Here is a 15,077-nt window from a genome sequence, read left to right as displayed (position 1 = left end):
ACATTGAACGGTTCAGATCGACTATTTGAATTTTGAAATCGTAAAAATAACTTAAAAAAAATGGTGTCAAGATGTGTCACCATAAAATGGTGTAATTGGATCCCTCTTCTTATTAATTTTGAATAAAAGGTAAAATGGATACTTTATATATTTAACACGAGGTTTAATAGAAAACGCAATAAATTGGGTAACTTTGTGAGTTTTTGAAATTTGGAAGGGTAAAATATTTTATGAATTTTAAATGGAAAAGATGTAATTTCGAGATATTTGAAGGGTAAACATGAAATTCTCCGAACAAAAAAAGGCCACTGTTTTTCTGTTTGGTTTGTGAGCTGTGAGCTGTGAGCTGTGACCTCTCTACATCAATCACTTATCTCTCTACTTTTATCAAACCAGAGAATTTTTTTGATAAAGCTCCATGTTTACCATGCCTGTTACTTTTAAATGAATTTGAATAGATGCACAAAATCTCACTTTCTATTTTAGCAGAGTGTTTTGCCAGATATGTGCCAGGTCAGCAGCTGGAATGTACCCAAACCAAGAAAGATACAGTCTACTATGAATTCAGATCCAGTACAATACTTAGTAAAATGAGATATGAGTTTTAATCTGGCACGAATCTCAAAACAGACCCCAGCCCCCCCATATCTTAATGAATTCAGATCACCCCAGGTACCTGACTCAAGCAAATTAGAACCGGACGGCCCAGGATCGTTCTTTTAACTTGGCACGAATCTCAAAGCACAAATAATACTGGCCCCATGCACCATCCCCAAATAGGCACCGATTTGAGTTAATCTGGGCCGTCCGTTTCAATTTGCTCAAGTCAGGTACCTTGGAGGGTTCGGATTCTATCTAAATAGGCACCGCATTACTTTCGGCAAGACTGGAAGTATTGTATTCAGTTTGGTATACTGCCTCGCCTACTATGAAGTGACTAGACTAGATATTTCTATTTTACAAGCAGTTCACAAAATAAATAAAAAGGTACCAATAATTAATATACTAAGGAAATGACAAAAAGATAGTAAGTTCACAAAATCAATAAAACTCTTCTGAGACAATAACAGCTTCAGATAGATACATGTTATCAAAAAAGCAAGAATCAAGAGAGAAGATATTGTATAGTAAAAGTCTGATTACATAGATGATCACTTGTCCTTGGTCTTATTTTCTTGAACAGGTGTTTGATTTGGTACAGGTTGGATCCTGACGTAGGGCTTCCTTGTCAGTGTCTCGCCTTTCAGAGCGGCAACGTACCTGTCATTGGTATCCTCTTTCCTCTGGATTTCACCGAGAAACTCAGCAAGTCTCTCCTTATTCACTTGTCCCATCATCTATATTTATTGAAAAGCATTATTAATTAAAGTGAAGTCGCTAAGAAAATAATATAAACAATTTGATAAAGATACTTGCTTTTGTTGCATGTTCAGTGGAGAAGCAACCCATGCTGTAGTTTGCAACTTCAAAGCCAGTACATTTTTTGCATTGATACTAGAAAGTAGGTACAATATCTGACCTGGTAATAAATTATTTTAACTGAGGCTGTGGTACTATGCATAACGCATATTGGTCCATACTATGGATTAATATCTCCATTTTCAAATTTCAAACAACCAATCTGAACTATTCCACATGATATCTATATGACAATGCACTCATAGATCAAATTTTACATTTTTATTATTTTTTTATTATTTTTTTATTATTTTTTAGATGTAGAAAATCACTTGATCTAAAGATTTTAGAAATGCCAGTGTTCTAAATAACGCGTATAGAGGCACGATAGTGTTTTTTTAGCCTTTCCACAATGAAGCGATAATCACTATTTACAACCTTGGTTTGAATGGTTCTGATCGACTATTTGGACTTTAAACGAAAATATTGATCCGCAGTACATACCAATCTGCACTATGCATGGTACCATAGCCTCACTCAATTATTTTTGCATCATCTTTTGTAGCGTATAATACTAGATTGGGGTATGTGAACTTAACCTTGCAATACTATCCTAAGCCATACTGGTAGTACAGAAATCAACATTCTATTGCTAATTGGGTGTTGGCCTTTACCATTTGGTTGGATATTTGAATTGAATTTTGGTCCAGTATTTCAAAGGAAATCAACATTTGTGTCCTTTACTTCATTTTTTTACAAATTTTTAATTTACAAAATGAAATTCTTGCAAATTTTTAAGCAAGAATCCAGTCTGTAGATTGCAACTTTTAGTCTGATACTAGAAATTATGACACAACACTGGACACACATTTTCCAAATTTGGTATATGTACTAGCAAGTAATGTATCTAACCAGGAGTTATAAATTAGATACTTGATTTGGGTCTTTGAACTTGACCTTGTAATACCATACTACACAACACTGGTACTATAGAAATCATACGTTTTTGCTAATTGGGCCATTTGACTCAAATTTTGGTATGGTATTTATTTAAACTGAAAACCCATATTTGTAGGCTTAAACAAACTACTGAAGTTTGTCCTTTCCCCCATGTATTAAATTGGCTATATATTTACTTATGGTATCATTTACTTCATTTTTAATGAAATTGAAAAAAAATTAGGTATCACAAAAATCTAGTCCACCAAAGAATTTATCTTTAAAAAAAGGAATAATCACATAATTTGTTCACACATTTGATGGCATAAGAGCTAGAAGTATTGTATTACACTGAAAGGGGTCAATGGAAAAAGTAAGAGACTAAATTACCTACAGGGAAGAGTACACCAAAACCCTAAATGCTAAATGCTAAACCCTAAACCCATTTCCGTAACTAAGAATTAGGTTGACACTAGAAAATAGAGGCAGGCATTCAAACTTAACTATATCGTAACTAGTAATACCAGTATCAGACTAGTTGGTTTCTACCAATAAAAGTTATAGTAGTATTTTAACTCATAAAAATTTTCATAATAGGAATTAACATCTAGGTTAATATATAGAAACTTCAGCTAATTAACCAATCAGATAAAGTAATCTCTACTAAATCAATTTTTTTTAATTAAATAAATGTACTTAATCTACTATCACTCTCTTCAACCCCAAAAACCATAACCCGGGTAAAGATACCAACAGAGCTGCTTTTGCTTCATGCAGCGCACAGACAATAGAACCTCAACATAGCTGCATATGGGTCGTGTGCTGCATGAAGCAAAAACTACTCTGCTAATATCTTCCTCCCCATAACCCAAGCAGCAAGGGGGTCAAATTGAACAAGTAATTAAAAGAAAAGCAAGGGGTGAAATTGAATAAAGAGGTTACGTTGGATTCGGGACGGGAGGTGCGGCGGAGGTGCGATTCGAGTTCGTCGGAGCGGGTATTGGTAGCTTGCATGACGCAGAACCCGATCACACCAGGGACCACACCGCACAGCGCTGCAAATGTGAAGAAGAATGGTTTCGAGTCGCGAGTTCGGCGCACCAGCCATCGCCACCCAGGGCTCTTCTCCCACAACAGAGACATAATCCTCTCTCTCTCTCTTTTTCTTCTCTCGAGTCTGGTCGAGTCGGGAACTCGGGATCGATCCCTCGTCGTCACTGGTACTATTTGTCACGCAAGAGTCCGGATCCTCTGTATTACCTCACCGTTTAAATTTGTATTATGACCGTCCGATCAAAATAGGGCCAATCCGGCTCAAGCCTTAATTGCACGGAATCTGATTGAGATTGGTGCCAATATATAATGAACGGAAAGGATTCAAACGGCCCATTCCGAGTTCTTACTTTGTTGTAGCCTGTATGAATTGAGGCCCATTTAATGTTGGATGGTTCTTTATTTTGGGCCGACAAACATAAAGAAGTTCTCTATTTTGGGCTCATTTAACGCAGAGCTCATCAAGATATAATTGCTCTAATGAATTGACATCCGATTGCTTCACAAATCAAAGCAGTGTTGTAAATTCATTACTTAGTATTGGTCAATGTTATCAGGTAAAATAAGGAATCCTTTCAAGCAACATAAAGCAACCTAAATTGAAAAAGATTAAGGTTTAGTTGCTATGGATAGTATAAGGCTTTATGTGCTACAGTCTAAAAAATTAATCGTATAAATTTCAAACTTAGATTTACGTAGATCAGTAATTTTTTTGTATAATGAACTTGTAGAATATCAAATTTTACTATTTTTGAAATATTTTGACTACTTTTTTATGATTTATGAAAGATGACAAAAAAATGACCTAAAACATCGACAATATCACTCATTGAAAAATATAAATATTATATTGTTAATTATTCTCAGTATCACACTATGCAATATTAGTTTCGTTACACAAAATGCATATCCCTTAATGTACACAGCTCAAGTTCTAAATCAAATAAGCAAAATCACAACAATTCCATAAAAGTTTCAATACCATCGATTTTTTCAATTTTTTCAATTTTTTAGAATTTTTATTTTTATTTTTTAGATAGATAGAAATTCACAACTTTTGAATAATCTAAAATTTTTAGATCAAGTAATTTTCTACCTATGTCAAAAAATTGCAAAAAAATATAAAATTTTATCTTACAAATACATTTTCATATGGAGATTACATTGAACAATTCAGATCGACTGTTTGAACTTTAAAAATAAAGATATCGATCCATAGTACGGACCAATCCGCGCTATGCATAGTACCATAGCCTCACTAAAGAGTATATTGTAATTATTCTCATTATCGATCGCATTATGCAAGATTAATTTCGTCACACAAAATGCATATATCCCTTAATATATCCCTCAATGTACACAACTCAAGTTGTAAATCAAATAAGCAAAATCATAACAATTCCATAATAAAAATTTCAATACCATCTAAACAAATATGCGTGTGAGAGAACCAATCACTCACTCTATTAATGCAACACACACACACACACACACACACACTTTATTATTAGTATATAGATATGATACTAACAAATGAAAGGAGCATCGGCATGCTCGTCACAGCAATAAAGCCCCGGTTGCTGAGCATACCCTTGTTTCTCCAATGCCCGACGGGCCTTCATCACTAACTCCTTGTTTGATATCTCTCCATCGGACTCAGCCAAAATAGTCTGAATTGCATTGCTAAGAGCACCGTATGCGCCTTGCGGGCTATTCGCATCGGCCGAGGTCTGATCAGTCTGGCAACCACTTACCAAAATGCCGTTATCGGGTAATAATCGTTTGTTTGACCCGGCGTAAACCTCTTGTTTGCTGTTCACCTGTTAGTTCAAAATGTTTACAAAAAAAAGATTACCAATTGTATACAACAGATATTAACATATTGCACCTGTATAAAAAATAAAAAAAAAAGGAGTTGATACAGACATGAGCAACAAAATGATTGGGACTTTACATATGGGTGTTTATTGGATCCGGTTTATTTAGTTTTCAACCGAACCGACAACTCTTGAATTAAATGGTTCAGTTCGGTTGAATTTAGACACTTCCTAAATGTATTTGTGTATTAATCAATTTAGACACTTTCTAAATTTACTTCGGTTTTTTTGTTCGTTGTTATTCGGTTGACAAGTTTATTCCATTGATTCGGTTAGATTTGTTAAAACCAGATAAAATATGATTTGACTATTTTAATTCGACCCAATGAACACCCCTAACATTACATTCACATAAACTACGACCTCTGTGCTACTCATGCGGTAACTCAACAGTACTATCAATAGACAGTTGTAATGACTAAAAATAACTATAAAAATTACCAATTTACCTTAGTTTCCATAGCTGGTTTCACATATTCTTCATCATTATCCTCTAGTTTTTGTTTGAGGAACTCTTGTGCTAGAGATCCAACAACTGACATCAAACCGGATGCGGATCCACCTCCACCAGATTGACCACCCCCCTTTTGAAATTTGGTAAACAGAACTTTCATGAATTTCTTGATTTTTGGGCTCGAATCTTCGCCGAACATGTCAAACAGAGTTGGCCGGATCTTTCCGACATCTATGTCATCTTTACCAGTCTTTTGTTTGAGGATTTCAATTAGGATTGGCAGAGGGAGAGAGCGGTTTTTATGGTTGGGATTTGTGGATTCAAGCTCCTCCGATTCGTGTTGTCGGTGGTGCTGATGGTGACGGCCATGGCCCACAAAATCTGTGAAGTAATTTATTATTTCACAGATGAAAAATGAGTGAAAAAAGCAATTTTATTGTCTGATCAAAAGGTACTTCTATTATTTTCTTCATATTTCGGCCCATGCTATGGATTCATATACGGGCTAGGCTACTATGACATTGGTGTTATTTGAAATTAAATAACACCAACTTTTAAACCCTTAGATCTGTCTTGAGATTCGTACAAAATAAAGTGCTTGAACAGTAAAAGCGGATATTACGAATCTCAAGGCAGATCTAAGGGTTTAAAAGTTGGTGTTATTTAATTTCAAATAACACCAATGTCATAGTAGCCTAACTCTTCATATACCTCTATTTTTAAAGTTCAAACAGTGAATCCAAACCAATTAAAATGATCTCCATATGAAAATGTACTTGGAGATAAAATTGCAAAACTTAAGGATAAAATCACTGTTTTCGGATGGTCCAGAATTTTTAGATCAAGTGATTTTATGCCTATCTAAAAAAATATTAAAAATATTCTACAAAATGTAAAATTTGGTCCCCAAATACATTTTCATATGGAGATCATATTTAACTGTTTGGATACGGTTTGAACTTTGAAAATAGAGTTATGGATCCATAGCACAATCTAATCCGTAATATGCATATTACCATAGCCTCACTATTTTGTTAATTTGCACAAGTGAGGTAAACAAAGGCTGTATTGAGGCACAATCCAAAAAGTAACAGGAAACCAATGATCAATTCTATGTCTAATTGCACAATAAAAATATTATATGGGGGAATTTCATGTATACTCTTCAAAAACTTCGAAATTACATACCCCCCCCCCCCCCCCCCCACCCCCACCCCCCCACCCCCCCCTCTAAAGCTCATAATATCATACGTACCCTTCTTTACAAAACTCACAAATCTACCCATTTTGTTGCCTTTTCTATCAAAACTCAATTTAAATTTATAGGTACTATATGTAACTTGTGTGTGTACCGTCAATTGGAAGGTTAATGCCGCGAGACTCGAGTGCTGACGTGGCAGTTTTCTTAATGAATGAAGAGAAGCCGAAATGAGAGTGTGACTCTTCTTCTTCATCTTTCTTTCTTGTACTGTCACCAATCTGTTCCTTGGTTTTGTCGAGGAGACCGCCACTGTGGCATGAATCTGACACAATTGTGATGCGGCAACCTTCCGGAACCTTATCCACAAACCCTCTAAAATCATCATCTGCTTACATATATACAACCATTATATACTAATAATACATCCTTACCTGTTGCAATACATATTGAGTGAGGCTACTGTACTATGCATAATTGGCCCATACTATGGATCAATATCTTCAATTCCAAAGTCCCCGATCTAAACAACTCAACATGAAAATGTACTTAGAGACAAAATTTAATATTTTTTTAGAATTTTTTTACTTTTTTTTTAGATAGGTAGAAAATCACTTGATCTAAAGATTCTGGACCATTCTAAATGAGTGATTCTCTACATATCTAAAAATATAGTAAAAAAATTCTAAAAAATGTAAAATCTAGTCACCAAGTTCATTTTCATATCGAAATCATGTTGAATGGTTCCGATTGACCGTTTGAACTTTGAATTTTATAACTGTCTCAGATTTGATTATACAATAACTGAACATCACTACTATGAATTTTATACCAGAATACTAGAACAACACTTGTATGCCCTGAATCAATTGGATCTTTTGCTTTCTCTGGTTCTTTCTTCAGAGTTGATCTTTACATTGAAATCAGAGATCTAAATTGCTGTTACCTGTGATAAGATTCATGTCACATGGTACAATGCACTCGTCATACCCGGTATCATCATCCTCTCCACTCTCAGCGGGTAAACGGGTCCCATGCCCGCTATAATGCATGAACAAAACATCATGAGGTCGGGCTGATCTAATCAGATCCGCTATGGCTCTCCTGATGTTTGCTCCGGTGGGTTGAGGATACGACGGATCAGTGTCGATCATCACCACTATATCCTCCTCGTTGAATCCAAACCGTTCGATCAAGCTCTTGTGCATCCTCCATACGTCGTTGATGCATCCTTTGAGCTCTGCCTTTGTGCCTGGGTAGTTGATTCCTATTAGCAATGCTTTCTTCGTCATAGTTTTCTTTGTTCTTTCTTTGTTTTGGTTCGATTTGGTTTTGAGATGGGGAGGATCGAGGGAGCAGAGGAGAGGAGATGTTTCACTAGAGAATAGAGATAGCTATTTATGGTAGAATTCGTTGTTTGTGGTCGAAACTGTGTAGGAGTTTATGAAGCGGGTTAGGATCCTCTGAGTTAACTCAAATTTTGTGTTTAGCTCCGAACCGTCTGATCAGAATCCTGATCAATCCGGATCACAACTGTAATGTACCAGCATTTAATATTCGTGCAGATTTAAATCGGACGGTCTAGATCTAAACTCAAATTTTGAGTTAACTTAGAGGATACGAATTCGTTGTGAAGCTGGGTTGTGTCTGAAGTTACAAATGCAATGAACAGCAAGCGTATCACACATGTAATACATAATTGGTTATACAGAGGAGATTACAATAATTCTTTCTATTTGTTCTTGCCTTTTCTGGATTTTGAGAATTTAATGGTGGACTTTTGGTTGCATAATGTAGGAAATGTTTTGGGAACATCCGGTGCAGTGCAACAATTATACCAGTTTCATTATTTAAGTTATCAACTAAAAAGTGTTAATTTATTATTAATACAATGTATTGCCTTAACGGAATAGCACTAGACTGATGCAATTCAAGAAAATATATATTTAAATTTCATATAAATAAGATAAGAATAGTATAATACAATTATTTCTGTATTGGTGCTTAAGTTAGTATTTTGTGTACGGATTTGGTCCAAGTGCAGTCAGTAAAAATGTACATGAGTTGTATCTTGGAAGAATATGATTGGGCAGTTCCCTTCTTTTCGTTGTCTAGTAAAGCGTTTTTATTGTGATTGCTCTGTTTTTGGCTTTTGGGATAATACGGCATAAGCGTGTCCTTGCAGTGTCGGCATAATGGGTGAATAAGTTAACCCTTTTATAATCCACGTGGCCGATACGAATTGGCTACTTATTATTATTCGTAGCGGAGTGGGAGAAACTCAGATTCTCTAAAATAATTTTATTTGAATCCTGACCGTCGGATTAAAATCTGCACGATCATTAAAGAAATATGTGCATTCTATATTGGACCGGTTTGATCCAGATTCTAATTGAACTCAAATTTTTGAGCTAAAATGGAGCCAAACTTTCGAATTATAGAAGTCAAACACACAATAAAAATCAATCACATAAAATTTTCCTCCTATGAAAAATGAGAATCAATTTACATTAAATTATATGAAAAATCATATATAATATACAAGCTTCTAAATAGCGTTTATAGCGGTATAGCGGGGAGACAAAAAAAAACTTTAGCGAATAGCGGAGCTATAGCGAAAGCTATTATAAATAGCGTTTTTTTATTTCAAAAATTATATTTTATATTTCTACTAATAGTAAAAATGTCTCATCAAGAAAAAAAAAATCAAATTAATTAAGAAGTTCTAATATTCATATTAAACCAATACAAAGTTCAAATTGTCATTCAAAATATCCCTAATTCAAAAACTATCGATATATTTTATATTCAAAATATACCACTACCATATATTAATGCATGATACAAAATTTAATTGATATAGCGGTATAGCTCGCACATGTTTCATTGTATTGATATAGCTTAATAAAGTAAAAAAAAAAAAAACCAATCTAGATATTAAGGCCCATTAAAATTGCAAAATCATGTTTTTAGAAAAAAAAAATTGCAAAATCATAACCCATGTAGCATAGCGGACCGCTATTGCCGCTACGCGCTATAGCGGTCGTAGCTTGATTAGCGCAGTTTTAGCCCGTAGCTTAGCTTTCTGGGTCCAAAACCGCTATAGCTAGCTATTTAGAAGCTTGATAATATATAAAAAAAAAAAGAGTAGAAGTCAGTTGACCTTATTTCATTGACCTAAGAGCATCTACATTTCTGAAACTTTTGGAGTTTCTAATCTGATGTGGCAGTTTCTAAACCAGTTTCAAGGATGCAGATGAGTTTCTTATTTAGCAACTTTGCTCCAAAGTTTCGTAATAAGAAATCGTTTATAAACTCCGACGTGGTCGAATAATTCGCTGAAATTCTTTTTCCCTGTAATTTATTTGCTGGGTGGCAATTAAGAAACTCTAATTTTGATTTCAGGAATATGAGAGTTTAGAAACTTTCAGAGATAAAATTTTTAAAACTTAGTTAACAGTTATTTAAAAACTCTTAGAATTTCAGAGATGAAGATGCTCTAAGTCCGCTTCTTGACTTTAGGAATTCTTACTCAAGGGTGGGAGCATATGTATGGTTCTTCGATTGCACTATCTGGTGTGGATCGTGTGTAATGTCATGTCAGTTTGTGCTCACTTATTAAATGCATGTTTACACAAATCAGACCAATGTTAAGCGAGGAAAATTTGGATCCGATATTCTTTGAGTTCGATCAATTTTACATATGTTTGATTTGTTTTAGGATCCATATATGCTGCTTCAACATCCATACACATTCGTTTTAGTATTTACATGCACGGATCTTAAAGCAGATCAGACGGATACATAACCCATCGAATCCAAATTTTTCCCCTAGCAAGCACATATATTGAACTCGTTACCGTTGCCATGTGACTCTCATGTAACACAATCGTTATCGCCGTCTTGATGGGCTTTATATTGTACAGTGCACACAATTAATTGTGTTTCATAGTGGGCCTTTCTGGTTATTATTGGGCCTTTGTGATTGTGCATACAATTTGATTAAGTTTAGCCTCCAGCCCAAATGAAATTCTCATACTCAAATATGTTGGATTTTTTTTTTTAAAAATAGAATCAATTTTAAACGAATCGAACGTGGCTGATGCTAATTGGCTGTGGTGTCAAATTGGTCTTATCCCCATTTATTTTATTGTATTATATTTATTCGTAGGGGAGTGGGAGGATATTTATGGATCTTCAATTACGCCATCTGGTGTGACCGTTCGTGATGTCAAATTCTGCTGGTTATTAACCGCATGTTTGCGCAATTTACCATTACCATTGCCATGCTGTTGACACGTGGCCTTTTTGGATGGGCTTATATTCTTCCCCAATCATTGTGTTTCAGAATTTCAGTGTGTGCCTCCGAAATTCTGTGTGCATCAAATTGAATCTGATGCGATGCCCATTGAATCTTCTCTCACTCCTTAATTTTCCTCCTAAGAAAGCAAGTGTAATTGTGTTTTGTGTAGGTAGTTGACACATAAAAGAGAAAAGGGGACCTCAAACTGAAAGTGAATGGTATGAGGCAGCACCAAAGAGCAATCACATGGGCAAACAGTTGCAGTTTGGTGTCTCCTGACATTGCATGTGCCTTTGTCTCTCACTTGATCTTGGACCTCTTCCTAACGGGAACGGCATATCATGTTCATTTCTTATCATATCCCTTTTCAATTTTTCATCTCTCTATACAAAAAGTTCAAGTTTTTGCCTACTTGTGTATGCATTTATTTATTTTTATTTTTTTTAGTATATGTTTCTTTATGTTTTTATAGAAGAGAATATGTTGTTTTTCTTTTATGTTTTTAGTATATATTTATGTTTTTTTCTCATTCAACCGTTCAAATTTTTTCATACCGTATCCTCTCTCAACTTTCATTTCTCTATTTCTTACTCATTTTTTTGCTCTTTCTTTTTATAAATTTCTTCTAGTTTTTGTCATGATATATAAAGACATTCACATAACAGCACTTTTAGCTTTTTATGCAACGCACAAATTATTTGCAGTGTTGTTTTGATTTTATTATGTGTGTGTTGTATAAAGTCAAAATTGCATTGTCAATATCTTTAACTCTTTTGCCTAATTGTTTATGCATTTATTTCTTTCTTTCTTTCTTTCTACTTTTGGTATTTTTTTTCTTTCTTTTTCCGTCTTGTGTAGTATCTATCTCTATCTAATGAGAGGCAATATGAAATAAACCCAACTTTAATTATTTTTTTTTTCTATTTTGTAACATAGTATTTTTCAAGTTTCAACTAATTAATTAATACCAAATTGCATGGTTTCCGTGAATGAGAAGGAATGTTTTTGCCATTCTATAAATAATACGATAATTTTACTTTTGATAATAAAAAAATAATTTATTTATTTATTATTACAAAATAGTTAACTAGAATTTTATTATGACTATTATGAAAAGAAAATGTGGTGCACACTTTACATTTTTATAGTTGTAAATTTACATATAAACATCTTGTTTGTTAAGTATAAACATTGTACAATGAAGATAAGGATATATATAAATAAGGATGCAAGGATAATTTTCGTTGATAAAATTATTAAATCAATAATTAGGTATAATTTTTCACAAGTACAGGGCATCTTAGCACTCAACATATTTGATAACCATACTAACTAATATCAATATTCATTAAATAAAAGGAAATCTAAATTATAGATAAAAAAAATCTCAAAAAATATAAAATTTGGTCTCCAAGCACATTTTAATATGGAGATCGTGTTGAGCAGTTCGGATCGACTATTCGGACTTTGAAATCTCAAAAACTGATTCGTTATAACTTAGGCTGAAATTATAACGTTATGACATTAGCCGGACTCTATATATATATTGGCCTAATTTAAAAATCACTCCATTCGTTTATTCAATATTTTACTTTTAGTGACTCAAAATAGCTAGTTTACTAAATATTGAAGAACCCATTTATAATTTAAATCTTTCAACTAAAAGTTTTTGAGTTTATTGCTATACTTAATTTGACCACTTTCCTTAATCATATTCTTTTCTACTTATTTTTTTTTTCCAAGGTCATAAATATAATAAACAAGGTTAATTAAATTTGATTAAACGACACAATTAACATGCTATTATTGTTTGTTACAATCTCTTGACACAAACCAAGAGGTCTATACTACAACAACTACATCAACCAAATCAACAAACAATCGACTACTCTAACCGAAAAAGGGTACAGTCCGATGTCGGATCAATCGAACGGCTCCGATTGAACAGCAAATTGCTCCTGATTCTCTACTCTAACAGCTTGCAGAACAATGGTGATGGCGGTGGCATGAGACGAGGTGGTCATTGGTGAGGCCGGCGGCTTGCATGAACGACTGGATGACGGTGGGACCGACGAGGCGGAACCCACGACGGACCATGTCCTTGCTGATCGAGTCGGATTTCGAGGTCTTAACCGGGATCTTTCTAGAAGAGTTGTAATTGGTTGAGAGGGGCTTGTGGTTAACAAAACCCCAAAGGTACTTGTCAAATGAACCCAATTGGAGTTTCACCTGCACAAACATGTCACATGCATGTTATGATGCCCCATCATGATCATCATCATCATTTGGTTGCTTTAATTTTCTTTTGCTCACATGAAAAACAGTGCAAAAGTTAACCCTCAAAAAATAAAAACAGTACTACAAATGTTGAAGCTAACTAGTAGCTTCAACATGCATGTGATCAATTATTTGTATTTATTTGCAATTAATAAAGCTACAAATTAACACTATTATATATTGCTATGATGAAGACAATATGTAGGTCATGAAATTAAACTATATGTAGGGTTTATTATTTTAATTAATAGAAACATAATAATTGGGATAACTTAGAAATAAAATATAGATAGCTTAGCTTAGATGGCTAAATAAAATAAAATTAAATAAATAAATAGTAGCTATATGTACCTCTAGAATTTTATTAGCATTATCAACAACACCTCTAACAAAGGTCAAATCCAATCCATATTTCTCAATCAAAGACCCAATTTTACGCGCCGTGTATTTCGCCACTATTTCAGCATCAAATCCAGCAAATGCTTCCCTGAATAATTAAATTTAACCAAATACAAATTAATTAACTCATTCAAGGAAACAATGTAGCATGTATTGTTGAGACTTGAAATTAATTAATATTTAGTTAGTTATATATAGTTCCAATTATTTTACCTGAATTCATTTCTTCTCTTTAAAATTGTAGTCCAATCTGACCCCACTTGAGCACCTGATAGAACCAGAAGCTCAAATAACATCCTGCAATAATAATAAAAATAATTTATGAGCAATTAATTTAGGTTTTGCAAATGTATATTTACCATTCCTTGAAAAATACTAAAAATTGTGAGAATCATTAGAGAGATAGGTGGTTGCAAATTAACTTACCGGTCATCGTGTACCGGCACTCCCCACTCCTCGTCATGGTACGCAACATACACCGGGTCTACATGTCGTAACACAAATTAATTAAGCATTATTCATCAATTAAACATATATATACAGATTAAAATTTAATTATGATGGTTGATCATCTGACTAATTAATTCATCATTTTATCATCCATATATGATTTTTTTTTATTTTTTGTTGAAGTACATGTAGTAGGCATTACCTGAATTAGGTGTGATGAAGCTGCATCTCTTCTCTTCTTTGACATCACTTGCATTGCTCTCCAAATCCAGAGTTGCATTTTTTATAGAACCAACCCTGCCATAATGTGCAACCCTAATTTTCCTTTCTTCATTTGTAAGACTACCCTTTTGCCGGTACTCGATCGCAATTGTACCCGGTATATGTACCTCATTTCCACCTTTTAGGATTAATTTTGCTTTATTCTTCAAACCGTCGGATTTCGGTGTGACCGGTTTGGGTGAAATAGGCGGCGAGACCTTGTGAAAGCTAACCGCAGTCTTGATTTCCTTGTGGTTGTCGATCTTTTTAAGGGATTTCTTTCGCGGTGTTTGACAATTCGGGTTGATCGAAATGCGATTGGATGCCGGTTGTAAGACGGGTCGACCATCGATTTGTGCCATGGGGGATTTGGGTTTAGAGTTGCACATTGTTTTGGTAAATTAATTTTTTTGAGTAATTGAAGAAGAAAGATTGGAAGGGAAGAGTGAGATGGAAATGGAGGGAAGG

At 34.2% G+C, this 15,077-nt stretch overlaps 3 protein-coding genes across 3 annotated transcripts; all 3 read right to left on the bottom strand.

The window, feature by feature from the left end:
* Window positions 1–1,027: 1,027 nt before the first annotated feature.
* On the bottom strand, window positions 1,028–3,589 carry LOC144545365 (centrosomal protein). Its single transcript, XM_078293963.1, has 2 exons — window positions 3,280–3,589; window positions 1,028–1,337 (listed from the first exon to the last, which is right to left on the bottom strand). The coding sequence occupies exons 1-2, from the start codon at window positions 3,478–3,480 to the stop codon at window positions 1,152–1,154; spliced, it is 387 nt and encodes a 128-aa protein (XP_078150089.1). The 5' UTR covers window positions 3,481–3,589; the 3' UTR covers window positions 1,028–1,151.
* Window positions 3,590–4,701: 1,112 nt separating this feature from the next.
* Window positions 4,702–8,283, bottom strand: LOC144545361 (metacaspase-4-like). Its single transcript, XM_078293958.1, has 4 exons — window positions 7,866–8,283; window positions 7,074–7,307; window positions 5,717–6,102; window positions 4,702–5,210 (listed from the first exon to the last, which is right to left on the bottom strand). The coding sequence occupies exons 1-4, from the start codon at window positions 8,209–8,211 to the stop codon at window positions 4,917–4,919; spliced, it is 1,260 nt and encodes a 419-aa protein (XP_078150084.1). The 5' UTR covers window positions 8,212–8,283; the 3' UTR covers window positions 4,702–4,916.
* Window positions 8,284–12,975: 4,692 nt separating this feature from the next.
* LOC144545070 (DNA glycosylase superfamily protein) lies at window positions 12,976–15,077 on the bottom strand. The gene is made up of 5 exons (XM_078293625.1): window positions 14,551–15,077; window positions 14,325–14,382; window positions 14,112–14,195; window positions 13,851–13,986; window positions 12,976–13,451 (listed from the first exon to the last, which is right to left on the bottom strand). The coding sequence occupies exons 1-5, from the start codon at window positions 14,996–14,998 to the stop codon at window positions 13,194–13,196; spliced, it is 984 nt and encodes a 327-aa protein (XP_078149751.1). The 5' UTR covers window positions 14,999–15,077; the 3' UTR covers window positions 12,976–13,193.

This window comes from Carex rostrata, chromosome 27, assembly GCF_964058835.1.
Source record: "Carex rostrata chromosome 27, lpCarRost1.2, whole genome shotgun sequence".
In the NCBI taxonomy this organism is placed as follows: Eukaryota; Viridiplantae; Streptophyta; class Magnoliopsida; order Poales; family Cyperaceae; genus Carex; species Carex rostrata.
This window is presented reverse-complemented; position numbering and strand designations above follow the sequence as displayed.

Excerpts from the sequence above, each read along its gene's own strand:
- LOC144545365 (XM_078293963.1), bottom strand. The coding sequence starts at position 3,480 with ATGTCTCTGTTGTGGGAGAAGAGCCCTGGGTGGCGATGGCTGGTGCGC. Across the intron at positions 1,338-3,279 it reads CCTCCCGTCCCGAATCCAAC|ATGATGGGACAAGTGAATAA; the intron begins GTAACCTCTTTA and ends CAATAAATATAG.
- LOC144545361 (XM_078293958.1), bottom strand. The coding sequence starts at position 8,211 with ATGACGAAGAAAGCATTGCTAATAGGAATCAACTACCCAGGCACAAAG. Across the intron at positions 6,103-7,073 it reads CATTAACCTTCCAATTGACG|ATTTTGTGGGCCATGGCCGT; the intron begins GTACACACACAA and ends ATTACTTCACAG. Across the intron at positions 5,211-5,716 it reads AACCAGCTATGGAAACTAAG|GTGAACAGCAAACAAGAGGT; the intron begins GTAAATTGGTAA and ends TTGAACTAACAG.
- LOC144545070 (XM_078293625.1), bottom strand. The coding sequence starts at position 14,998 with ATGTGCAACTCTAAACCCAAATCCCCCATGGCACAAATCGATGGTCGA. Across the intron at positions 14,383-14,550 it reads CTTCATCACACCTAATTCAG|ACCCGGTGTATGTTGCGTAC; the intron begins GTAATGCCTACT and ends TACGACATGTAG. Across the intron at positions 14,196-14,324 it reads GTGCCGGTACACGATGACCG|GATGTTATTTGAGCTTCTGG; the intron begins GTAAGTTAATTT and ends TTATTATTGCAG.